At 47.2% G+C, this 27,369-nt stretch overlaps 3 protein-coding genes across 3 annotated transcripts in view; 2 read left to right on the forward strand and 1 right to left on the reverse strand.

The window, feature by feature from the left end:
- Positions 1–4,026: 4,026 nt before the first annotated feature.
- On the forward strand, positions 4,027–8,327 carry naa30 (N-alpha-acetyltransferase 30, NatC catalytic subunit). The gene is made up of 4 exons (XM_076272351.1): positions 4,027–5,050; positions 6,584–6,707; positions 6,838–6,893; positions 7,929–8,327. The coding sequence occupies exons 1-4, from the start codon at positions 4,232–4,234 to the stop codon at positions 8,064–8,066; spliced, it is 1,137 nt and encodes a 378-aa protein (XP_076128466.1). The 5' UTR covers positions 4,027–4,231; the 3' UTR covers positions 8,067–8,327.
- Positions 8,328–11,935: 3,608 nt separating this feature from the next.
- Positions 11,936–24,976, reverse strand: armh4 (armadillo like helical domain containing 4). Its single transcript, XM_076272101.1, has 8 exons — positions 24,864–24,976; positions 21,941–23,407; positions 18,892–19,272; positions 18,303–18,461; positions 17,564–17,728; positions 16,233–16,264; positions 15,513–15,647; positions 11,936–14,133 (listed from the first exon to the last, which is right to left on the reverse strand). Exons 2-8 carry the CDS (start codon positions 23,313–23,315, stop codon positions 14,062–14,064), a joined length of 2,319 nt encoding a protein of 772 aa, XP_076128216.1. The 5' UTR covers positions 23,316–23,407; positions 24,864–24,976; the 3' UTR covers positions 11,936–14,061.
- Positions 24,977–26,139: 1,163 nt separating this feature from the next.
- actr10 (actin related protein 10) overlaps positions 26,140–27,369 on the forward strand; it is a 14,180-nt gene continuing 12,950 nt past the window's right edge. Inside the window, exons 1-3 of the mRNA XM_076272369.1 lie at positions 26,140–26,301; positions 26,908–26,980; positions 27,103–27,185. Of these exons, the coding sequence (XP_076128484.1) occupies positions 26,225–26,301; positions 26,908–26,980; positions 27,103–27,185 (233 nt within the window). The 5' untranslated portion in view covers positions 26,140–26,224. The remainder of the gene's footprint in view (positions 26,302–26,907; positions 26,981–27,102; positions 27,186–27,369) is intronic.

A 27,369-nucleotide genomic window follows, 5' to 3' on the forward strand; every position in this document is an offset into this window, starting at 1 on the left:
GGACATAAACTCCACTGGATTCAACCAATATTTACAATATGTGTTGAAAATTATTCATGAATTGCATTTTAAAAGGCTCTTATTAACATTCACCCTTTCCTATGGGAGATATTAAATCCATATTTAACAGCATATCACATGCACTGGTCTGAGGAGCCATCAGTACTCCACAGAAATACTTGTCATCACATTCCTCAGAGTTGGGATTAACAGGGAGTAGCTGTGATGCAAAACGACACTGTAATGCACTGTGCAGTCGATGGACATAGAACATGGATAAAAAAAATAATCACACACAAGCACACACGCTCACACATATAAACGCTTCATACATCTTCCACACACTGAGCCGCACACAGACAGGCTCCCAAACACATGCCCACACACACTTTTGTGAGTTTGTTTCTGACTCTGCAGTGCATTTCACCAACTTTCACTTTGGTCATGCTGCTTTGTGAGTCTGGCTCCTAAAAGACTGAGTGTTCTCCCCCCTGCACAGTTCTAAAGGTCTGGACAGTCTTAATGGCTTTTTACACAGGCAGTAAGGCAGACACAAGGCAAGGTAAGCGCACAGGCAGTCCGGCAAAGCTTTAAGGCCCCCCACACATTCTCACTTTTGCAAATTAGAACTAATGACGCAAAGGCCCGGAATAAACTGCAACCATGGAAATCTCAGTGCAGTAGCTATGGATTAAAGCATCTGCTAAATTATCACAACCAATGCATTAGATACACATTATTAAAAAAAAGATTCCAGTTTCTAAATTACAGAAGGAAAGGCAAATTACTCATTTATCAATCCTGGTTTGTTTTGAGGAATCACAAATATGACACAAGAGGAAAGAGGAACATGGCACCCAGTTCCAGAGGGTCAGGTGTCCAGGTTGAGACGTGTTTGGGTTTGGACCGGTCCTGCTCTGTCCTCACATCACCATGAGAGGCCTTTTGAGTCTGGCTTGGATGTGGCACAGAACCGTTCCAGATCAGAACAACATCTGTTCACTTTTACTGTCTGGCACCAGGGATTTAATGGACGAAGGTCTGTTTTGTGTGTCTTTTCAGAACAAACCAGTATAACCTCAGAAAAAAGAGATTACATGGATTACTTTATGTACTGTATGTATGTATGTATGTATGTATGTGTGTGTGTATAGGCTATATATAAATATATATACACACACACAACTTGCATATTTACCAGCACAGCACTTCTGGAGTTAAACCTTCATTTGCTAAAACCGGATGCCTTGCAGGAATGGGGAGCAGAATTATTTTTAAATCATCTGGATCAGATCATCATTTCTCTTTCTATGGGAAGCAGAGGAATGGAGGGGAAATGGAGAGAGAGGGGGGGGGAGGGAAGAGAAAAGAGAGTGAGAGGGAGAAAAGAGGAGAGAAGAGACAGAAAGAGAGAGGAGATCCTGAACTGCCTCAGCACCTACCACCCCCCCCCCCACACACACACACACACACACACACACACCCAACACACACACACACACGCACACACACACACACACACACACACACACACACACACACAACACCCCCACCCTCCAGTCTTGCCACCGCCTGCAAAGTGATAGAGAAAGTAATTAAGGCCGGGCTGCTCAGATAGATAGGCCTCTAAAGGAGATTTAAAGAGGGGAACTGATTGTGCATGTCTGATTTCAGCCCTTCCGAGGGCTTCTCCGCCTAGAGGCTTAGCTTTCAAAGCAGGGTTACACACACACACACACACTCACACACACATTTACAGACACAAACACACTCACACACACATACGTGTATGGAGTCCTGACACACACACACACACACACACACACACACACACATACACACACACACACACACACACACTCAGGCAAGGAGGACTCACATAAAAACTCACACACACAAACACCCAGCGATACACTATAGGCAAAACAAAACAAAAAAAGAGAGAGTTTCACTGATTGCCAGTATTTCACATACATTAATAATTCATATCCTGCACTCAACAAACACATTATCATGCACAAATAACCATACCCTCCAGAAAAACACTCAGTCACACACTCACACTGACACACACACTAACACACAGGCACACACACTCACACACACACACACACATCGAATGAAGCGTTTCATTAAAGCTATGGTCCTCTTACAGTCAATTACCAGCTTTATCACAGAAGGTGTGTGATATGGGAGCCAACCCCTCCTTCTCTCCTCCCTACTTCCCCTCTGGCTGCACCAAAGGAGTACCCACTCCACTTTCCTTTTCAATCTCTTCTCCTCACAAAGAGAGGAAGAAAGGCTTTTAGGAGCAAATATATGCTACGGCCAAGGCTTGAAGTGAATCAGAGGTGGGGTCATTTATTTTTTAGCTTTAATGTGGGAGAAAATTAAAAACTGATAGTGATATTATCGGTGCCCACCTGGGACACATGAATAGGCTACTCACATTAGTCAACCAAAAAAAAAATGTTTGCTGCGGTATTTAGAACGGCAGCATAAATACTGCATCGTCAGAACAAAGTTTCAAGTTTAATGTTTTTTAGTTTGTTTGTTTGTTTTTTGTTTCTCAGGGAAGTAGGAAGGGAACGTTCAGTGACAGCTGTCTCAAGGCGGCACTCAGAAAACTTGTGAACTGAAGGACGCGGTGACCAGAGGTTACTGTTGAATAAGCTTCTGATGACGGGCCAACAGTGCCCCCTGGTGGTCAAAACATGGTGTTGCCTTATCGCAATATACAGCAGGTTAGTGGATTGGGGAGCAACGCTATGGAATCCATCAGCAAAATGTTCTTTCATCTAATATTCCGAGTAGAAGACAACCAGTCACAATAAAGGGCTGAGGAAAAACTTTACACACATAAACATCTACACCTCAGCTAAAGCAACAGCAATGTGTGATTTTGTTTGTGCGCCCATGCATGTGAATGTGTTTGCACCATCTCCTGTTTTTGTCCATGTATGCATGCACATGTGTTGTTTTGCGTGTATTGTTTGTGAGTGTGTTGTGTGCGTGTGTGTGTGTGTATGTGTGTGTGTTTTTGTGTATGTGTGTGTGTGTGTGTGTGTGTGTGTTTGTGTTTTTGTGTCCGTTCCTAATCCTTTCCACCTGCTAAAGCACCCAAACCATCTCAGTGGCGCTACTTTCTGCCAAGCTGGTGGTGAGTCAACCCCCTCCAGCCGCCCCTGATCCCCCCACCCCACCCCACCCATCCTGCACCCCCAGCCCCCCTCCCTGGGGCTCATGCCCCCCTCTAGGGCTGGGCACATCCCCCCACCCCTGCACTCCATCTCCCCACCCACAGCAGGCCAGTGCCATGCCCCTCGCTGGGCAGTGGATGGGGACTGTTACCCCTGCTGTTACCCGTCTGCTCCGTGGCGCTGGCTTTCCCAACACTGCCAACTGGGTGAAATAACCATTTAGTGGTGGGTGGGTGTGGGTGTGGGGGTCGCTGTCTGTGTGTCTCAGGCATGTTTGTCCTCGGAAGCGTTTTTGGTTCATGTTTTATTCACCTCGGCCGGCTTCTTAACGCTCTTAGTCATGGAACAGAAATGTGTAGGGAAACTGGTAGGTAGTCTAATCATGAGTAGACTAGGTCTAGGCCCACTGAGTTCCTGCTGACACACACTGCCCTTGGTAGCCATTTGCAACATGGCCTATCCCACAACTGCCCTTAACTTTTATGCAAAATCTGTATTAATATAATTGTAATTATATTTTGTTAGGCCATAGGTCTTAAATATATTAGTGTCCTTGAAAGGCACAATCAGTGTATTTTGAGCCTACAAAAATTAGAAAGTATTTTTAACCTTTTAAAAATGTTTAGTTCACCAGCATTTGTAACAATCACATATGTAAATAAAATTATACATTTCCAGTGAAAATTGGGTATTTTTTCGATCTTAAGGCCTGAATCTTTAGCATGTTCTACAACCCATTGAGGTCGAGGAGGACGATGGACTGGTTCCAGTAACTGTCGTAAAATGACAGTTGCTTTGCAGCTACAATGGAGGTTGCTGCGACAGCACTTTACGGCAGCGAGGAACAGGGAAGCCGAGGGGGAAAGAGACGTTTAGGGTCTCGAGGAAAGCCGAAGTAGTCACCCTCACCATCGGAATTTCTACATTTTTAAAGAATGGTAGGAAACCTGTTTTAAAGACGTCGTTACACCGTGGATACGTATCTCTTCGTTGCGTTTCTGTAGTCTTTATTTTGCTCTGAATGAGGTGGGATGGCCGCAGTGCCGACTGGGCCTAGCAGCGCCTTACCAGAATCCCCGGCTGAAATTACTCCCTTCCCCGGGGATGGGTGCGGTGTACCCGGGGAAGGGAAACGGCAGGAATTGGTTACCCCTGCCAAAGTACTGGAACAGCAGGTCTCTGAGGGCAAAATAGTTAAAAATACAAACCAGAAGTGCTCGCTTTCTCATTCAGAGTCAACCCAGCACAACCACAATCGAACAGAAGAACAGCAAGTGAACGGCGTAAACCCTTCCATGGAGGACGGCTTCAGCCACAACCATGTAGACGAGAGTCCAGACGAACTGAGACAATCTCCAGATCGTTCTGACAGCTGTGTCGATGCGGTAAGCCGCACGGCAAGCGACAGAAATTGCTTTTGCGAACGTCAAGAGCGTGGTCCGTGTGCGAACTGCTGCCAGACCCAGTCGAACAATAGTGACGGCCTGGAGACTCGGACTGAACCCAATTCTGAAGCTTGCCAGAGCCCCTGTGGCAGCGCCGTTGGTGACCAGAACACGGAAACCAACAGCGATGGCACGGAAGCACATAGACATTCAGGTGAAAACCTGGATAAAGGGGCCAACGCTGCCGAACCCAACCCGGTAGAAGACTCAACCCCAGCGGCTCAACTCGCGAGGTTAGACCTGAATAGCGAAGCTGGGTTCGACCAAGAGATCCGCTACGTTCGCTACGAGTCGGAACTACAGATGCCAGGAATCATGCGACTCATTACGAAAGACCTGTCCGAGCCTTACTCCATATACACCTATAGGTACTTCATCCATAACTGGCCGCAGCTCTGCTTCCTGGTACGTACATCCGCCCCGTCAACCTATCAATGACGTTAATTGCATAGTTAGCAATTAGGAGAACAGTGTGCTTGTCTTTTGTAGCTTAACTTTTTGGTAGACAGTAGTATTATGTTATAGTATAACATAACACTCACACATTTGGTATTTTGTGCATTAGTAAAACACTCAAAGACTCACAGATTTTAGTGCTTTAATTTGTGCTATCAATTTGTGTATTCTTCATTCAACACAGCTTTACTTAAACCAGTGCACTGGCAAAATAGCATGCTGCCTCTTAAAGTCCTGCCATGGCAAATGCTCCCACTCTTACTTGACGGACAAATGATCCCAAAACAGAACAGGGATTCTTCCACAGACCAAAGAGTGTTTCTGGCTATGTGAGCTGCACTGCGCCCTGTCAGTGTAGAGTTAGGGCTGGCCTTGAGTACGTCTATGTGTGGTGAATGGTTATCAGTGGTGCCCAAATGTGCAGAAATGTGGGCCTATGGGCCCTTCGCACAGCTATTTTTATGAACGTCACCCCCCACACACACGCACACACACACACACACACACACACACAGCTCCGGGTCTGGACACTGAAACCTGATGCCATTGGCTGTCAAGTGTTTAACTGCAGTAATTCAGATGGGCCCTATATAGGTATATCAGGTGTTGGTCCACAAGCAACCGCTTGACCACACTCTCCCACGTACACAAACACACACAGCACGCAGCAAACACACACACACACACACACATATTGAAATGTGATCGGACTGACCTAGAGTAAATTATAGCCTTGCAATTGCTACATGCTTGGGGCTCCTCAGGGCCCGACTCAAATGCCAAGTGCACTCAAGCAGCCAAGCGCTTGTGTTTTGTTTGTTTTTGTTTTATTTCTAAGCAGACACGGTGTCAGTAAGCTGAGTGCCGTTATTTACAGATAGCTATACGTGTATATGTAGCCTAACAGCTGGAGCAGGCCTGCGCTACATCAGGACCAAATCCAGCACTTATGAGCACTCAGGGTAGTTGATATTAAATTCCTTAAAGTCTGTGTGCCTTAGATTAATTTCTTCTAAAGCACTTTGTGTATTGGTGAGGGACGCTTGTTTGTTGTAGCCTAGTGTTTCATTCCTAATTTACACCTGACAGATCTAGACATTTACATTGCATCATCAAATGGAACGTTCAATCACATTTTTGTGACGGCTCTCCTCAAAAGACGGAAAGGGCCACACACACCCAGGGTCCCGGAGGTCTTTTTACTCTGACCTGCGTCAGGGCTAGGGTGTCATGGGGAGGAGGTAGGTGGGAAATCGTTGCAAGTGGTCGACTTTGGAATGTAGGCTATCTGCTATCTGTTCCTGGTAACCTGCCGAAACATCAGAGCCTGATCTGTGCTGCACCTGCCACAGACCGGCCTGCTGATGTGTTCCTCAGACTGCCTTGCTGTGTGTGTTTATTTTATTTTGTGTGTGTGTGTGTGTGTGTGTGTGTGTGTGTGTGTGTGTGTGTGTGTGTGTGTGTGTGTGTGTGTGTGCGCAGGCGGTGGTGGATGGCGAGTGTGTGGGTGCCATTGTGTGCAAGCTGGACATGCATAAGAAGATGTTCCGTCGCGGGTACATCGCCATGTTGGCCGTGGACTCCAAACACAGACGGAAAAGCATCGGTGAGTGTGGTCATCTCGTACGGCGCTGTCCTCTTGTGCGGACGGTCCCATGTTAACCTTGTGTGCTGTCCCCCTGTAGGTGTGTTGTGTGGGCGGTCCCATGTTAACCTTGTGTGCTGTCCCCCTGTAGGTACCAACCTTGTGAAAAAGGCCATCTACGCCATGGTGGAGGGCGACTGTGATGAGGTAAAAGCATCCGTCTCGTCTCGTTGTGTGCTGGCCTTGTTCTTGGCACATTTATTACACGCCCATGATGTATTAGCGTGTCACTGTGTATTTTTGCTTCTGGAGCTGCCCTCTCTCTCTCTCTTTCTCTCTCTATTTCGCTCTCTCTCATTTTCCAGGCCTTCCAATGCAAACAATCCCTACACCCTCACCATACCTACCTCAACTCTGTGTGGGTGCATACATGGAGGGTCGGCCATATTAAATCCTATTCAAGACCAGTTAGTCAGGGTGGAAGTGGTTTATAAAACCCTCCAGTCGCTAGTCTGCATCACTGCGGCCTGCTCAAAGATGCGCAGCAGTTTAGTCATCCCTGTGCAACACCTTACCTCCACCACTTGTGTTTTTTGGCCACATCGCCCTATTTGTTCATTGAAGAGTAATTTGAATCATATAGAACTGATACTAACAGCAAAAGCAGTAAAAAGCTAAGGGTCCTAAAAGAAGGAAGTCATGAGTAGGTCTAAGGTCTAAGTCAACCTTAATAAAACATGAATACAGCTTCTCACACATATAATGAAAGGAGAAACTAGGGACAAATCCTGTATATGGATATCCTATGTATATTTCATGGTGCGTTTAATATATAATAAGTTCCATTATTTCCAATAAAACGTCTCTATTAATGTCCTTAATACTTCAAGGGCATCCCAAATCCCAAAAGCGTTCTATTACCCCCTCTTCATTAAGAGAGGCCTCAGCAGCCGTCCACTCTGAGACAAGGTGGGAGTGGAGAGGGGTGGACGGATGGTCTGGTTTGAGAGGCCGTCTCTACCTCTCTCTCCCTTTCTTTCTTCTTCTTACCTGTATCTCTCTCTCTCTCCCTCTCTTTTTCTCCTCCCTCAATTTCTTTACCTTTACTTATTTCTTCTTCCTGCCCCTTCCCTTTCTCTCCCCCTCATCCCTCTCTCTCTCCATCCCTCTCTCTCTCCATCTCTCTCCCCCTCTGTCTCTCTTTTCTCTTCTCTGACTGTTCTTTCTGTGTGTTCATCCCAGGTTGTCCTGGAGACGGAGATCACCAACAAGTCTGCGCTGAAGCTGTATGAGAACCTGGGCTTTGTGAGGGACAAGCGTCTGTTCCGGTACTATCTCAACGGAGTGGACGCTCTGAGGCTCAAACTGTGGCTCCGCTAGACGACCTGACCCGACCCGACCCGACCCGTACACCCCCCCGCCTCCCCCCAGCACTGACAAACCCCCTCATCCACACACCCACTCCCTTCCCCACCCCTCCTCTTGTAAACCCTCTCTGTCTCTCACACACACACACACACACACACACACACACACACACAGCCCTCTCTGCCCAGGCACAGCCTCCTACAGGATCGCCATGTTTCCCTCTGAGGACTATTTTTTTTACTCTGAAAAACATATAAAAGAGTTTAGAGATGGCTTGAAAGGGTGTGTGTGGTTCCTGCAAGAGTTAAAAACTCACAAACAGCAGCAGCAGGCTCTGGACAGAGGACTGGACTGGACTGGGCCTGGCCAGCATCTGGCCCAGTTTTCTGGTCCAGATCTTACCCAGATCGGACCAGGATCAGGCCACGTTCTGGCCCTTGTTCTGGCCCCTGGATCAGACTGGGTTCTTCTGGTCCCAGATCTAAGCAGAATAGGACAGGGTTCTGTCCCAGGTCCAGCCTGGTTCTGATTCCAGTCCCCTCCAGAGCTAGCTGCCCTGTCTGTGGTATGTGTGTAATGGTGAACTGAGATACTGAGATGTTTACTTGAGCCTGTTGAGCAGGGGGGGGAAGAATGAGAGGGGGGGGGGTGGTTCTGATGCACTCATTTTCAATGGCCAAGGATGAGGATGAGGGGGGGCTAAGGAACAAAAGGAGTCAGATGTACATTTATGTGGAATTTATTTCTGTGTTTCTTTTGTTTTTTTTGTTTTTAACAAGAGTGTTGGAAGAATTGAAGTTGTAGGAGTGTCTCTATTGGCTGAGTGGGGTTTTGGATGTGTTTTTGGAGATACGTTTGTAACCGTGCGTGTGTGTGCGTGTGTGTGTGTGTGTGTGAGATACATGTGTGGACGTACTATTCAGTGTGAAGTTCTCGCAGTGTGAAAAGAGTGCTAGTCGGACTGACGATTCCGTGTCTCAGTTCTGGTAGAGCCCACTCAGACAAACTCCTCGCCCAGGAACAAAACCTGTCTTTCCCACAATGCACTGCTAGCCACAGGCCAGGAAGGTCAGCTGTGAATGCAGAGAGACTTCTCATGCACATTTTCTATGCTTTACATTCAACGCCTGAGAACATACAGTACATCCATTTCCTCCCATTAACCTGTCCCCCAGCGGCATCCATTGAGCAGTGTTTACGAGATGCAGAGAGAAGAAGAGAAGTATTTATGTCCTCAAGATGCAGTCCAAACTTTTTTTTTGCAGAATCTGACCTGAGAATTGGCGATAAGGGAAGATGTTTTGCTCATCCCATAAGACAGGCTAAAGGGCGCTGCAATAGCACTACTCTGTCACAAGAGCAGATAGCAGTTAGCACTGTCCACTACTCAAGCCAGCGAGAGCAGATAGCAGTTAGCACTGTCCACTACTCAAGCCAGCGAGAGCAGATAGCAGTTAGCACTGTCCACTACTCAAGCCAGCGAGAGCAGATAGCAGTTAGCACTGTCCACTACTCAAGCCAGCAAGGGCCCATCACAGGGGCTATTCTTTGTTTGGTGACAAACCTGGTTAAGTACGTTGTAAACCTAGTAGAGCCTTTTATTAGGAGGTTTACCACTTTGAGTTAAGTACCCAGGTCCGTAACTAAATTATGTAGAAAAGAATCCCTCTGGGGAAGATCTGAGCCAGCAGTGTTGGTAGCGATGAGGGGCCATAGTCACCCCTCCCCACCCCACCCTCAGAGCCCAACTCAGACCGAGAGAAGTGACCCTAGACACCAGTGACTTCAGGTATGGCCCTTAAAGGGATCTGGGCCCAATCTAGCTCTGAGCCGGTCCCAGGTGGGCCTGGTATAGCCCTCGTTCAGTCAAACCTCTCTCAGACAGTAGCTGGATCTGGGACGGGCGGGTCCTGGTAGACCTGTGCCGGATCATGGCCCGACCAGCGGTACGTCTGGACCAGAGGCCAGGCCCAGTCAAGAGTGAGTGGCAGACCGGGCGGCGCTAGTCAAATAGTCCCGATTGTCCTGCTCAAACAAACCTATACCCAATCTGCACGCCCACACCGCAGACAGACCCTAAATAAAATATGCATACGACATACTGTGTCAAAACAAGAAGTTCATGAATGATGTTTGGATGCACTTTTGTTTGGCATTGCTGCTCTTGTGTGATTGTACGTGTGTGTGTGTGCGTGCGAAAGTGTGCATACATTCATCTCTGTTTAATTTTGTCTGTTGATGTTAATACACCTCGTGCTGATTCAGTTTAAAAAAAAAAAAAAAAAAAGATTTTCCATCAGTCCCTGTAGTGAGTTTTCTGTAATGCCTTCTCGGGGCACTAGGTGGCAGCACAGAACTGTGATGTGCTTCATGCAGCTCTGAGCAGTGAGAGACTTAAGAGTAACAAATTGCAGTACACAGTAAGCCCATGTGAACTCACTGTGCCATACTCTTCAAATGTGTGTGTGTGTGTGTGAGAAAGAGAGTGGCGCAACTCGAGGATGGAGAGAATTGTAAAAAGGAACAGCTGATTTCCCTACCTGTCTAATCAGTTTCTTTCATTTTCTCATACTGCCTGGAGTGAAACAAGTTGGAGGAATGGCATCTCTCATCCCTCTTTCTCTCTCTCCTCCTCCCTTCCCTCCATCCCTTGCTGGCATTATTATTATTTTTTTCTTGTTTATTTGTTTGGAAGTCCCGTTCCCACACAGAGCCAGAGCCTGGCCTCTATCAGTGACGTTTCCTCCAGTGGCTGAAGTCTGTCTCAGATTATGGGCAGCCAGTCCTGGGACATCCACTGTGATGACAGCAACTGCCCGTCCTCCGACGGCCAGCCCCAGAGAAGTGGTCTGATCCCTGGTCTGCTTCGGGGGAGGCTCTGCCCTGTCCGTCTCAGTCCAGCTCAGCAGCTTGGGATGTAGGAGTACAGACTCCGGGGCTCTCTGCTCGCTATGGGAAAGACCCAAGAGGCACTTTCTCAGGGTTGACCTCTCTCTCTCACACACACACACACACACACACACACACATAGAGCAGTGTTTATCTCCTAAATACCAAACAAACATGTGTTTATTTTTTTTCCTCCAGGCGTCATTGTGTGCGTCATGTTGAGTAGGTTCTGAGTTTTTGTTTTGGCAGAGAGCACTCCCACTCTGAAATCCCCTGCCCTAGAGAAACTAGCCACACACACACACACACACACACCACTTTACTTCTTTTTTTGAGGTGTTCCTGGGAGGCTCACTGGTGATGCCCATCGAACAAGAGGAAGCGGTGAGGAGGTGTGGCCAGGTGTGGAGCATGTGTCAGGCTTCAGGTCCAGTCAAGTCCCTCTCGACTACACACCAGACCGCTCCGGGGAGAAACCCAGGCCAGATGTGGGCCAAGACTCAGCCGGATATAGTTTCCTGCTGCCTGCCAGGCTCGTAGGACTTGGTGCAGGCAGTGCCCTCACGTTTCCGACCTGATCTAGCGCTGCAGACGTGACGACATGCATGGTGACGTGGTGGAGGGGAAGTGTGTGTGTGTGTGTGTGTGTGTGGGGGGGGGGGGGGTGTGGGGGTTGGGTTGGTGTGGGATGAGATGAGATGAGAGGGTTGCATGTTGGGTTTCTGTTAAGACCTCTTCTGTCAAGTTTTGGGTTGATTTCGACAATGGAAAAAGGAAGATGGATATCTTTTATTTAAATGTGGGAAAAAAATATCTCCAAAATAAATTATTTGATTTTCTAAACACAGTGATGATATTATTTTGCGGCCTGTTAGAACGGTGTGAGTGCATGTTTATATGTATGTATGTGTGTGACTGTGTCAAGACTATTCTAAACTTCCCATCTTATGAAAAACAATACCACCACACACTAGCCTTGTCAACAAAAAAAAACCTCTCCGCTTAAACCAGGTCAAAGGTGAGTTTATTGGGAGTTACAGATTGTCAACAGTATAACAGACCGAAATATGGCTGTTGTAATCATAGGCCACACGACACTTAGAGCATAATTACATGGGCACAGGCAATCAGTGCATTCGCATTACAGAGAAAACAGGTGGCACTGCACAGAGTCAAAGACAGGAGAGGGTATCTGAAAGCTATAGGTGTCCATTATATACCAACCAGTGAGAAGAGACTATTTGTTACTGGATTTAACTTTGATTGCGTGTCTGTGTGGTAGTACTGTTAACTCATAATGAAAGATGACCACTCCTGACCCATCCTCATGACACAGCAAGCAGGTATGTAGGAGTTGCCCAAATGCACTGTAAAGCAAGCAGGTGTATTGAGTAGATCTCTCCAGAAGCGTTGTAAAGCAAGCAGGCGTAAAGGTTTATCCAAATGAGAGAGAAAATCGCAACCAGATGGCACCAGACCTGGAATGGACAGGGTTAAGAGTCGATGGTTATTTCAAGAAGCCGCAGAATTTAATTACCATTCCAAGTTCTTTCACCGCTAGTCTGTCTGAATGCAGCTTAGACTCTGGCTCAATTTACTCAATTAACCCCATGGCTCAATTAAAACCAGATCTGGTCCAAATCGAGCTTAGAGGCTCAATTCAAGCCACATCCAGGCTAAATGAAGGAGACCCATTCCAGTGTCGACTGCTACTGATTTGCTGCACAATGTGTGTGAATGAAGGATAATCAGTCTTAAAACACTAAGGGTTACACCTTCACTTGTGGCAGCAAGCATACATGATGTCCACCACGATGAGGGTCAACCTTGACGTCAACAGTATCGAGTCTTTAACTCTGAAAACTTCAAGGTCAAGGTTGTCTTAAATGTTTCCAATTCAGAGGCGATACTTCATGGGTTGGTTACCATGCACACTGCATGAAAATAAACAAACTCTTTCCAGGGATATGACATGTATGTTGTACTGAACAGCAGACTGATGAAGTTATTTCTCTTCCATGCTCTGAAAACAAACAATGACAATCTGTACATCTTTGCTCTTTTGCGAGAGAAAACCAAAAGTCAATATTTACAATAACATGATTTAAAAATTATCAGTAAGGCGAAAAATAGCCATTTGTATATAATCAAAGTCCTACTCTTAATTTTACTGTATTATGTTAATTTTTTGCTGGTTTGAGCTGCAGAAATGTTAATGTTGATTGTGGCCTGCATTGTTTCTGTATTTAATTGACATCTAATTTAATTAAATAATTCACTGAATGCAGCAGCAGGATATTCACAGAGCACACAGGGTTGGGACAGGGGGCAGATGGGCTGGTCTATGATACGCACCGGCCACTTTTGGACTCTTAAGTGATCTGCTCCATGGACTGTAGGCATGGCTGAGAGATGTCTGCAGGCCCAAACCAGCGGGGAGCTGAGTGCGGTTCAGACGTGGCCCAGGTCTGGAGCACATCTTGGGCCCCGATTGTATCAACACCAAGCAAAAGGTTAAGTCTTGCAAACTAAAGTTGTCTTGTGGTGTGTGGAAACATTGCATTGACCGACAATTTTCATGTTCCATTACATTTTCAAAATCCATTTTTGCCATGTCATTCAATTCACTTTAGTTAATGTGTGGTGCACTTGCAAATGTTGTGTGGACCCACTGAAGGAGAACCAGATCAGAGCCACAGTCACACACACACGCACGCGCACGCACACACGCACACGCACGCACACACACGCACAAGCCAGAGTAGACAGTGCTTATCAGTGAATGGTTGAAGGGTGTAAATCTTGTGTGGACCTACTGGAACAGAACCAGATCAGAGCCACAGTCACACACACACATACACACACACACCAGATCAGGGCCACAGCCAGGCCACAGTCAGCAGCTGTGTGGCTAATCAGAGATAGCACGGTGCCTGAGGGAACTTCCTCTTCAGCGCTGTGTGTGTGTGTGTGTGTGTTAGTGTGTGTGTGTGTGTGTGTGTGTTTGTGTGTGTGTGTATTTGTGTGTATGTTGACTAGATGGTCCGGTGCAAGGGGTAGGGCTGGGGGTAGTTAGGGCATCCCTTCTTCTCCATGACGACAGGTGTGAGTGCATGTCTCAGAACTCGTCCTCTGAGCTGTCGGCCAATAGCATGGCTTGGTCCTGGCCGGTTCGCACCTCTCTGGTTTGCTGGAAGGACAGAAGGGAGAGAGAGTGGTGGAGAGGAGGGCCGCTATGAGCAGAACGAGCCCAACACCTGTTAGGTGCTGCAAAACAACACCTGCTGTAATCCTCAGGAGAGCAGAGGAGGGGAGGATGACACATACATCTTCTCCTCCATCTCTCTCTCTGTCTTTCTCTCTCTGTCTTTCTCTCCCACTGCCTCTCTCTCTCTCTCTCTCTCTCTCTTTATCTCTCACTCATTTCATTCCTTCTATTCCTCTTTTCCTGCCATTCTTAAATCATACAAAAAATTATGGCCATTATACTGACATGACATCCATGTTTAAATGAAGGCCACATTATACTGACATGACATCCATGTTTAAAGCAACACCAAAGAACTTTTCCTCTGTCGCACACACTATTTGTTTATCCAGCACTGGCTTTGGAAATAACAATGTCCACAGACAAGGTAGAATATGATTTTACGAAAGTACGATGTATTGCGACATCAGATGCAAGTCACATTTGTAGTTGCTTACTGTATGTGTCATTCCATCGAACTACAGATCCGCTACCCGATCTGGCAAACTTACATAGTGCGGTTATAGCCGATAGAGGGCCGCGAAGCGAATGCAGAAGTGCCGTTCACCCTGTTACGAGTTGATGAACCACTGAAACGATTTTGGAAACATTATTTTAAGGTACAAAAAAAACTCTTTGGTGTTGCTTTAAATGAAGGCCACATTATACTGACATGGCATCCATGTTTAAATCTCTAGTGGAAACAAGAATAGTAGGAGAACACACTTTCTACCAGAAAATGGAGAACTTGGTCCAGCCTGGGGAGAAAATAGCTACAGCTTTTTCTCTGTCTCCATCCCTCCCTCTCCTTCTCTTTCTCTTTCTCTGTACTCCCCCTCTCTTTCACTAATCTTTGAAACCATCAGCTTCCTTTATCCTTGATGCCCACTCTCTCCCCTCCCTCTGTACTACACCTGTCTGCTAGTTTGGGAAGCTTTTTCACATCTCCCACCTTCCATTAATCCCCCTCTCCCTCTCTCTCATTCTCTTCATCCCCCTCTCTTTCTCCTCCTCTTCATCCCCCTCTCTCTCCCTAGCTCCTCCTTTTCATCCCTCACTCTCCCTCTCTACTCCTTTTCATACTTCTCTCCCTCTCTCTCATCCTCTTCATCCCTCTCTCTCTCCCCCTCTCTATCTCTCCATTTCTCCCCCTCTCCCTCTCTCTGTCTCCATCACTCCCCCTCTCCCCCCTAGCCATCACTCCATCTCTCCATTTCTCTCAATCACTCCATCTCTATTTCTCCCCCTCTCTCAATCTTTCCATCTCCACTTCTCCCTCTCTCTCTCCCTCTCTCCCTCCCTCCCCTGTCTCTCTGTCTCACCTTCCTGCGTTGGTGTTTGAAGCTGTTCCTCCTCTTGCGGTGGATCATCCTGATGCTGTAGAGCGCCCCGACGATGAGCAAAGCTCCAGCTATGCCAATGCCCACCGGCGCCAACATGCCAGACACGTACCCTGCCTGCAGACACCAGAGGAGACAGCACACACACACACACACACACACACACACACACACACACACACACACACACACACACACACACACACACACACACACACACACACACACACACACACACACATTCAAGTAGACAAGCCAGACAAGATGGCACATACAGACACACACATACTGATGAATGAATGTATAGCATATCTGAACCGTCATTATAAGTACTTTTTATAATAAATAAAAGCACCTGCTAATTGAGATGTAAATGTACACATGGAAGGAACATACAGTACTACAGCAGTGTGTGTGTTTGTGTGTGTGTGTGTGTTGCGGATGCTGGGACTGCATAAGTATGCTAGTCAGAACTCATGTGTATGTGCAAGTGGGCATGAGATTACTTGATAGAGTGTGTGTGTGTGTGTTTGTGTGTGTTTGTGTGTGTTTGTGTGTGTGTGTGTGTGTGTCTGTGTGTGTGTGTGTGTGTGTGTGTGTGTGTGTGTGTGTGTGTGTGTGCGCGCGCATGCATGCATGCATGCATGTGCGTGTGCGTGTGCATGTGTGTCTGGTTTGCCTTGTGGCTGCTGTCTCCCTCACCTTCTCACGGATGAGTTCCACCCAGCTGCGAGCTGAAACAGAGGAGGGAGATAAGGAGTTGATTTAACCGCCCTCATTCTGAAGCACAACACACACAACTCCTGCCAAACTGTCTGTGGGAGTAGTAGTCCAAGGCGAAAAGCATCAAACGGAAACATAATATAAATACACTGACGCTTTACGGTCAGCCCAGCCCTAAGTTCTAGTGCCACTTTAGGAAGCAGCTTTCAAGCAAGAAGCTGCTGCAAGTAGTGGCAACAGTGTAGATGCTGTTTTGGTGGCATTTGGCACCTTTTTGGTGCGTGTCCACACCTGATCTTGGCTGGATCTGTTCCAGAACCAGGTCTGGAACAGAGTTGGAAGACCTGGGGCATCGCTGTGACCCAGACAGAAACTGACTCCAGAACAGAACCGGCCCAAATCTGACCCAGAATAGAATGTGAACACATGTCAGATAAGACCCAAATATATTGATTGATTTATTGGTTAATTGATTGATTGATTTAGTTTATTTTGATTGGGCTTTTAGCTGATGCTTTTATTCAAAGCAGCTTATAGAGCACAAACACCAATCCCCCTGGAGCCACTAATGGGTCAGGTGCCTTTCTCAGCAGTGCAACAGTAGTCTGGCTTTCACCAGACCAAGCTCAATCTTTTAAGGTTAAACATTGGTCTGGGGAGTCCACTATGTATTTTCTACTGCACTAGAGTCGTGATCAATGGGCATAGTTCAAATAACTCTGGACTCTTGGATAGTCATTCACCAATCTGACCAACGAACTGGGTGACGTTTGCAGAGCGACGCGAAAACTCAGTAGGGGGTTAATAGCCAATAGTGCGCCAGGTGGATAAGCCAGCTTGTGATTGGTCCCGGCAAAATTGTAACGGAAGCAGCAGAAAAAGATGCTCAGGTTTCCAGCCTGAGCTGCAGGGCGAAAAAGAAATCACTATCAGATCAGGCTGGGTTCACCCAGCCTAGTGCAACAGTGGAAGGACCTGGAATCAAAGTCTCTGGCATCCAGATACAGAACATACAGACCAGCACCACTCAGATCTGGCAGACAAGCACCAGGTCTGTTCTGATCAGGTCTGTTCTGATCAGGTCGGTTCTGATCAGGTCTGTTCTGATCAGGTCTGTTCTGTTCAGGTCTGTTCTGATCAGGTCTGTTCTGATCAGGTCTGTTCTGTTCAGGTCTGTTCTGTGCAGGTCTGTTCTGATCAGGTCAGTTCTGATCAGGTGTTCCGTTCAGGTCTGTACTGTCCAGGTCAGTTCTAATCCACCCCAGGTCTGTTTTGCTCTGTGTTCCTGCTGGCTGCCCACTCCCACTCACCGAGGCCCTGGTTCCGCTGCACCCACACTGGGGGAGGGGGGATAAGGCTGTAGGGGGGGCGCGTGGAGGCGGGAGCGGGCGCCGGACCATCCGTCAGATCCTCATCACTCTCCTCTTCCTCCTCCTCTGAGTCCTCTGTGTCCTCGTTCTCCTCATCCTCCTCTTCTAAAGCAAATACAAGAGCACTCTCAGTTCAACTAGTCACAGAAGGCTATAGTACTATAGATCAGACATAGAGCTTCTAATAGAAGACTTTAGTACTATAGATCAGACAAGTATATAGATCAGACATAGAGCTTCTAACAAGGCTCTTTTAACAAAGAATGGGACACCGGCTGCAATAATGGCACCACCAAGCTCAAGGCAGCCATGGCCTACTGGGTAGTGCTTCGCACTTGTAACCGGAGGGTTGCCGGTTCGAACCCTGACCAGTAGGTACGGCTGAAGTGCCCTTGAGCAAGGCACCTAACCCTTCACTGCTCCCTGAGCGCCGCTGTAGCAGTAGTGTGTGCTTCACCTCACTGTGTGCTGAGTGTGTTTCACTAATTCACGGATTGGGATAAATGCAGAAACCTAATTTCCCTCACGGTATCAAAAGAGTATAGTTATACTCATGATGTCTGTGTATTATGTTTATGTGTGTATAGATCTAGAGATATAATTATTTCACTATTGTGTACAGCAGTGAGGGCTCGATTAGTTATGGCTGTAGTTTATGTGAGAATGTGAGCACACCCACCCTCAGATTCCAGCTCCTCCAACCCAGATTTGGGTCTGGCCGCTGGAAAGTGTGCTGCCTTGGTAACAGTTGCCATGGGGCTTTGCTGAGTGACGCTGGCTGATAGGGTGGCAGAGATGGTGGGAGGAGTCCTCCCGGGGTTCTGAGTGATGTCAGCACCTACAGGAGCCAATCAAAATCCAGCTTTCAGTTATCGTGGCGGTGCCTTCAATCAGACAGCACAGAGGATATTCTCATCACAGTAAAACACTTGAAAGTACCAGAACTATTTCAACACACAAAACTAAATGTCACATGCTTACTTAACTGTCCTTTTTTAGGTAGAAATGATTTAATTAGTTAGTAGATTTGACATGTGGCTGTCTCAGATTAGTATTTCTGAAACTTACGGTTAAGAGTCCAGTGAGCCCACACCAGGAAAGCAACGAACTCTGGGCCACATCTGGGCCAGGTGAGATCCAGATTGGAACTGGATTTAAACCGGACCTGAACTAGATTTAAATTGGATCTGAACTGGATCTGATCCGAATAAGAGACAGTAGCCCTCCTGATACCCTGATGCCCGCGGCACCTCTCCCTCTCCCCTCACCTGTGTGGTCTGCTGGTGCCCTGGGATACACTGTGCTGATTGGCCACCGTGACGGCTCGGCAGCCTCCGCCATCTCCACGCCAGACGTTTGCCATGGTGACGGCCACTCGGCAGCCCCCGGGGGAGGGATATCCGAGAGGGCTCGGTCTGTGTCCATGGTAACCACTCGCCCGAGGTCTGCCTCCATCAGTGTGCCTGTTGCCAGCTCGGCGGGGGCTGGCGGCTGCGATGCCAGCGCACTCCCACCAGGGGGCGCCGTGGCCGTGCCCCCCTCCGGCGTGGCTTCGTCAAAGGGCTCAAAGATGAGCGGGAGGTCCTCGGAGGACATGGCTGGCTCCATGCCAACCTCCTGAGAGGACGACAGCACACCAATTCCCTCTGCTGGCAGAGGAGAGAGAGAGAGAAAAAAAGCGTTGTGTTGTGTGTTTCACCAGGCCGCCAGTGGCAGTGCCAGTGTCAGCCGCGCCCAACTGGCTTAGGAGCGGAGCAGAGCGAGGCATTTGCAACGCAAGCAGCCTGTGCAGCCAGAGTGCAGCTAGCTGGCGTTTACAGAGTGATAAACGAGGAGACTGCAGGGCACAGACTGTGTTTGAGTCTGGAGCGCATCTGGGCCAAAACCTTAACGGAATCAGGAAGCTGCTGTTTGTTTGTTTGTTTACAGTAGGGTGATTATGGGCAGCATGGATGTGGAACACAAACACTAGTTTCACAACTCACTTTTACAGAGAAAACTAAACTAACAAACAAACAAACAAACAAATAAACAAAGGAATGAGTTCAAGAATTAGGGTTTTAATATATTCTTTAGGATTAAATAGTGTAAACTTTTAAAGCCAGAAACTCTCATGATACTTTTAAAATTCTTTCATAATTTATCTCTCTCAGTGTTACTGACTTTGGCTGATTGTGGTTGTGGTCAAGTTGCACCTAGTAGTGTCATGCATGGTGCTGCACCTAGCCATGATATAACAGCATATTTCTCCCTGTCCATCCGCGTGTAAATCAACAGAAAAGTACCAAAATTATCATCTGTGGTAACTGGAAGTTACATGTCCATGGAGCAACAACTTTGCTCCGTGGCATTGCACAAACCAACATTTTGGGTGTGCACAATGTAAGGTCCATCTCCCGGAAAAAATGACGCAGTTACGTTAGGCGTATACAAAGACTTTTGAAAAGATCCAGATCATGAGCATCTGGGTGGGGCCATGCAGAGGACAGGACACTGAACAGCATAAAGACATCAGGATGTCAACAGTATATATTGTGTGTGTGTGTGTGTGTGTGTGTGTGTGTGTGTGTGTGTGCGTTCCTGTGTGCGCGTGCGCGTGTGTGCGCTTTGGGTTCTGTATTGTCTCCTCTGGTGTGCAGACTTGTGGTGTTTGGCTCTCCAAAAACACATGAGAGCTGTCTCAGGTGCACACACACATGCACACGCACACACACACACATTTTAAATGGGCCAGAGATCCACGTGTTTTGGTGAGTCTGAGCACACCCGTCATTAAGACAGAATCTTCATTTCAGAGCCTCTCGGAGGAGCAACTTTCTTCATGTCGGCCTGACGCCTCCTGACTTGACTTCAAACACATTTCTAGGCCAGTTTCATTAAAGCACAAATGACATCTGAAAGTTTGTGGGAGACATCTGCATCCCATCTGTGCTCTCACCAGTCCTGTAAGGCCGTGCGGACACTACTCTAGACATTTCCTAAAATCTCTCTCCCTCTCTCAAATATTTAACAAGTTCTTTCTATAGCAGGCTTTTTCAGGGCTGAAATGGAAAGCTGCATAGCTTTTGAGGACAGTTAAAAAAGAAATATTAAATATAACTGAGCCTGTCAGAGTGACAAAGAAAGGATAAATACATATTTAATACGCCTGTCATTCATCTCCATCCAGGCCCTGGAATGGGTGGACTGCAGTGGGCCTATATGCAACATAAACACGAGTAAGCATCGATAATTCATTCCCGTGCATCTTCCACTTACTAACGTAAGCCTGCACAGTAGGCCTATTGTATGTTTCCCATATAATAATAATATAATATAATAATATAATCTGCTGTTCATTCCCTATAAGCATTTCTCTTTGATCAATACCCTTCATAATACAGCTGTACACTGTCCAGAGACTGCGCTCAGCGTACCTGTTTTCCAGGCATGTTTTGGTGGCGGCACTAGACATATTTAAATGGGACAACAAAGACCTCAAAGCTATCTATTACACGCAGGGTACAATCAATGACAGCTCATCTTTAATCTCCCAGCGGAGAGAAGAGAAGAACTCAAAGCTCAAAGGAATTCACACGGCAGCCCGGCTCCCTGCTCTGGTCTCGCCACGTCAAGCGGCGCAGTCGAAAATAGAAAGTAATTAGGCTGTCCTGGGTTCCCGCGGCGACGGCGGTAGCTCAAAGTGGAGCAAGCGGAGCGGTGCTTGGTGTCGCGGCTCGTCACAGCTCATCTCGGCACACGCCGCTGTCTGTCGCTCGGATCGCGTCTCTGGCACATCTGAAGCCGGCCTTACATGCTCCACAGCGGGACGCAGCACCTGACGCGAGCGAGGCTGCAGGGTTGTTGTGATACTGATGCACCTGACGCGAGCAAAATCGCAGGGGTGTTGTAATTCTGTGCTAGCGTGCTGCATCAACAGCATACAAAACACCTCCAACTGTGTACCTGTGTAGAAGCTCACAGGGGCGTGTACTTTGACAGTGGTGTGGTAAAAACACAGTATATTTAACTGTGATTTTTTTCTTTTAAAAATATAACACATGACCCTTAATGATCCAAAACATTTTTTTTTTACAAATTAATGTTGAAAAAACCTAAGATAGCTAAATTATCATCAGTGCAGGTGTGTTTAATCATCCAGGAATATGGTCAAATAAGTGAATATTCTAAGTGAAATGACTTGTATACAAATCTCACAAAACCAGAGAGCCTATGTAATGGACAGCAAGATAATTTACTTAACAGCACAAGGAAAAGTTGCTCTGTGCCTTTCATGAAATGACACAATGGATGATTTCCATGAGCTCTCACACTCACCTCCCTGCAGGCTCACTGCCTCTGTCCAGGTCTCGGCCACTGGAGCATCTGATCTCGGGGTGAAGAGCGGCAGCTGGGAAGCCCAGTCCGGTCCTGCGGCAGGAGAGGTGGCCCCTGCGCCCGCTTCCTCGCTCATCCGCTCCACTGAGGACGTGCTGTCACCAGGCTGGAGAGAGGGGCTGAGGAGACCGTGCTGGACGGAGGAGGATGGAGGCGGAGTACGTCCTGCTGCCGCCACCGCTGATGCAGCCGTGGCCACTACTCCCCTCCCGCTCTGGGGAGCCCGGGTCAGCGTCGCCTCCCACCGGTCCTCGTATCCGCCCCAGTTCCCCTCTGGTGTTGCCCCCCCAGGCGTGCCCGGGGTATGTGCGTGGCTGCCTGACCGCTGCCCCCTCGTGGCCTGACCCCCAGCCTGTGCGGGGTCGCCGCTCTGCTGGGCCATCTGCGTCTCTCCCCAGCCATCTGTCTCGCGGCCAGACGGCCCTTCGGAGGGTGGCGCTGCCGTTGGCATGGCGGGCTTGGCACTGGGCGGCACAGTGGCAACGGCGGTGGCGGCAGTGGCAGCGTAGGCAGCGGCTCTGCCTCTCTTGCCGTCTGTTGCAGGAGAGACTGTGACTGAGGCGGAGTGTAAGAAGTGTGCCATCCTCTCGCCTTCACCCTCCTCCTCCTCTTCCTCCGCCTCCTCCTCGGCCACCCTGTCCCCTGGCTCCGCTGCGTCCCTGTGCCTGTCTGCGAGCCTGTCTGGTCGTTGCCATGGCACCTGCTGCTCGGCGGCAGTTGAGGGTGTGGAGGTGACTAGCGCTGAGCTGCTCCGTCGTTCCTCAACAGAGCTCTGTGCAGCCGCCGACGTGGCAGCAGCCATAGAGGTGGAGGTGGTGGTGGTGGTGGTGATGGTGGTGGTGGTGGTGGTGGAGGTGGTGGTTAGTGTCACCTGGCCTCGTGCCTCCTCCTCTCTAGCCTCTCCCTGCACCAGCCCCTCCGGGATCCTACCCTCCTTCTCCTCCTCTTCCTCCTCCTCCTCCCTGGCTGCCGTTTCTGGGCCTCCCTCCGTGAGTCGAGTACCGTCTCCCCCGGCAACGGCAGCTGCCCCTTTTTCCTCTCCCTCATCCTTAGCTGCGGTAGCTTCAGCTTCTGCGGCGGACACCAATGCCTGCGCAAGCCTTGGCACAGACGGGCACTCCTGGCCCCAGCGCTCGGCGTGCCGTGCTTCTAATCCGTCCGTGGCTTGTTCTTGTGCTTGTCCGTCCTGTCGGGCGGTGCAGCCCAGGGCCCCCGGCGGGAAGGTCCCCTGAGCCTCGGGCGCGAGCGGGGCAGCCTGAGTCGAGAGGCAGCTCACGGCCAAGTAGAGGCCCAGGAGCGTCCAGAAGCCCACCATGGCTCACGGGCAGAGGGGCGTGAAAGCTGCTGGAGACAGGAGAGGAGCAGTAGGGTGGACGGGGGGATCACATCCAAACTGCCAGAAGGACCCTTTGGCATAAAGAGAGAGGGGGGGGGGAGAGAGAGAGGATGGAGCAGAGAACAGCCAGATACTTAAGTGGATTAAATCGATTACATTGTTTTTTTTTCTTAATTTGCATGCAAATGCTCCTCCCCCTTCATTTACCCAGAGTTTCCCTGTTATCTCATATACCAACTTTCAAATGTATTCTTTCTGGCTATACACAGAACCTTTAAAATGTATTCTTTCTGCCGATACACAGAACCTTTCAAATGTATTCTTTCTGGCGATACACAGAACCTTTCAAATATATTATTTCACTCAGGAAAAGATCAAGACAAGGTAAGGGCCAGATCAGAGTCAGATAAGAGTCAGATCAGGGCCCCGGACCATTCCAGTTGGAAGCTATCTGGGTGTTGAACTGCTGTTAGTCATACTTGTGTAATAACAAACGCATAGCTTAAACACTATAGGAAATGTGTCCAACCCAAAAGGATGCCATGTGTTTTATTGGTACCATAGAGACATTAGCAAGATCATAAAAGTATAGTCTATGTAGAGTCCAGAATATATGTGGGAACATTATAATGATCACTTTTAATGCTGTATTTTTGCAGATTTTATATAACTTTTCATTGCAACATGATACAACCATTAGGGCAAAGAAAAAATGCATCTTAGTGGGTAGGGAATGGAAATAGCCTTTCTCACTCTTTTCACTCATGCACACCCCCTCTCTTCTCTTTTTCTTTCTCTCTCTATCTCTCTCCCTATTTCTCATTGCCACACAGTAGAAACCTGACACAGCACACTGCAATGTACTCTACTTCCAGCCTCTAAAAATAGCACTGGCTTTATTCTGGAAGACAATGAAATCTAGACACTGTGACAATGTGTAAGGTTGATTTCAAGTTATAGCTTATAGGGCCTATGCCAAAACAAATATACGCCACAGGGCTGCGAAGAACATTCAAGTATTATGACGACGTTATTCTGTTTGAAATATATCACGCTTTCTATTCGGTACATGAATTATTTACAAGCGGTATTTATCAGTTTCGATAACAACTTGCCGAGCAGTCAATCAATCGCAAATCAATGCAGTTCATGGACACGTGAAGGACCAAGAGAGGCAGCGTTGCTAAGGATGCAAGTGATGAGACTGACTCTAGGATGAAAACACGTACTGGCGCGGGACTTCTTCACCACGAAAAATAGCCATCGCTGCGCACTCGACTGCGCAAGAGGAATGGCTCATGGAAACTCTGATTTACCAAGAACATACAAAATGTATAGCTGACACATACATATGCAGCTATACATTGGCGTATTCAATCAAGTGAATGAGACGCAAGATGCACCACTTTCGTGTTATAAGAAAAGAGAATCTTATGTATCAAGTCTTACAGAAAGATTCTTCTCATTTTATCTACCAGTAAGAACTTAGAAAGTCTGTGAGGATGAAAATGATGCCATTGTCCTTACCTGTGGATCTGTGGAAATATTCACCCCGATCTCATGTTCTGATTCATCCCAAAGTGTCTCATGAATGTTGTGTTTTTTCCAGAACACACGCACTGCAATTGAGTCACTATTGGTCCGGCAGCATGTCTACCGGGATGTTTGTAGCCTTCTCAATGCGAGGTGCGCGAGAAGTGCACGTGTGTGCGCGCTCCTGCTAGCGGTGGTGGCAGGCAAGGTTGAACATGTACGCGCACCGCCTATGCATGTTTCATAGGCCTACATACTTTTGCTTCGTATTTATCACGTATACGATTCAGTCCATGGGGAACTGAAATACTACAGGGCTATATATCCTATATAGCCTAACTAACTTGTCCAAGTCTTCAATGATAAGGTTCTGATGATGAATTGATTTGGCTGCTAGATTAAAAATGAATGACAGAGTAAGAAACACAAAAGACATAATGTATAATATTCATTTGCAAGAACCTATCACATCTGAACCGTTCAGAACTATTTTATGAGCCTATTAGGCTACAACCAGTCATGAAAATAGATCAGTGCTAGCACACCAAGACAGGAGCACCCTAGCATAGGGCAAAATGGATGTTAATTAAAGGAACCGTATGTAGGATTTTGGCCAAAACTGGTACTACAATCACTTTCAAAATACTGTAGAGCGCAGATGTGGTAACTAGAGCAGAGCTGGCAACCCAGATGCCGAAACATTACTGACTTTGTGATTACTAGATAGGTGGAAGGTGGCGGATCAGGCTAAAACACAAATGTGTAAACATCAACATCAGTTGAGGGCTGCAACTTCACTTTTTTAAATGACGATATCCTGGCCGGACTACTGTTGTCAGTGATATAAGTATTTGAAATTAGCATGATTTCCTAATGTCTAGTGACAAATCAGGGCCATTTTATGATTAATTGAATTACATTTCTTACATACGGTTCCTTTAATCATGACAGTGAATAAGTAGGCTACAACGTTTAATTTAATGTTTTAAGTTACTGTTAGTGAGTATATAGTGAGTAGCTATAGGTCTACCTTACACCTTACAGACAGCAAAAATAAACACCGTTTGTTCATTGTTGTTCTGTGTTTTCAGAGGAGGATTTTTTTTTAAATACAAAACTCATTCATTTTAATTTTAGAGTAGGCTAAGGACGAAAGAAGACATCAGCCTTTCTAGGATACAATGTATCAAGTTCCTGAGATAAAATGTTTCAGGCAATGCTTCGGCTTCAGTTCGTTAGGACCCCGCCCTGCGCAGTGACCAGTGACAGACGCTGTTGTTGTGTCCATTAGCAGCAGCTAGCAACTCTGTATCTCAGAGGAAGCACTTATCTGTGCTTCTGGCTAAAGCATCAAAATGCCTCTGTTTGAAGGTTTAGGGAGCGGAGGGGAGAAGACTGCCGTTGTAATAGATTTAGGAGCAGCCTACACAAAGTGAGTTTATTAGCTATGACTAAACGGTGTGCTTACATTGTGCATAGTGCTAACTTTGTTGTATCAGCTAACAGCTAACTTGCTAACTTTAGCTGTCCCGTGATTTTTTCTCTGTTTCGGGGAAAGACAACAATCAATATTCGTTGGAAATGGTCTTTTTACTGTAGGTGTTCTTAAATTGAGTAAATCAGTCTTGAAGCGTTGACTTAATGTGCTATAGATAGCTTGGTTAGCAATGATGTCATTAGCATTACAGACTAATCAAGCTCTAACGTTAGCTGCTAGTCTTCCGAAATCAAGTTGATGGATTTATTTATAAACGGTAATTATTTGTCTGTTTGTGTCTAATTTGAATGCTAGTGTTAACCGTAGTGTTGTTTTTCATAAATGAGTTAGGTTCAGTGGTCAATTGTGACGAGGCTTTTTTGCATATGATGATGGAAGAAAATCAACCTTAGGGCAAGTCATATGATTAGCATAAGACTGAAGTGTAGCGAATACATATCTGCCAGCGCCTTGAATTGAAAGCATTCATAAGAATGCACAACCTGGTTACGTCAAATGAGTGTTGTAATAATGCACGTTAACTGTTCTGTCTTGTTACAGATGCGGGTTTGCTGGGGAGACTGGCCCCAGGTTCATCATCCCCAGCGAGATTCAGAGACCAGGCCTTCAACAGGTCAGTGGAACTACAGTAATCAGTGTTTATTCTCACCAACTCTGAATAAGGACAGGTTTGGTCCAGCGTGGACCAGGATAGATGGAACAATAAATATGATTTGCTTTTCCCCCACCTTGCAGCCCATCAAAGTAGTGCAGTACAACATCAACACAGAGGAACTTTACACCATCCTGAAGGAGTTCATTCACACATTGTACTTCAGGTGGGGACGGACTTTATTTCCCACAATCCTCCTGGGCTTTATCTCACTGTCCTGAGTTGTCATTGACGAGCTGTGGTAGCAAGACACTGATATCAACTGTCAATTCCTGTAACATTAGTTACCTTGATGTGTGGTATGCATGCATCCTTTCAGATATATAGATAGATAGATAGATAGATAGATA

The sequence above is a fragment of the Alosa pseudoharengus genome, unplaced genomic scaffold (genome assembly GCF_046254945.1).
Source record: "Alosa pseudoharengus isolate Yale_2024_CS ecotype anadromous, Long Island Sound unplaced genomic scaffold, YU_APseudo_1.1 YU_APseudo_1.1_scf_7, whole genome shotgun sequence".
In the NCBI taxonomy this organism is placed as follows: domain Eukaryota; kingdom Metazoa; phylum Chordata; class Actinopteri; order Clupeiformes; family Clupeidae; genus Alosa; species Alosa pseudoharengus.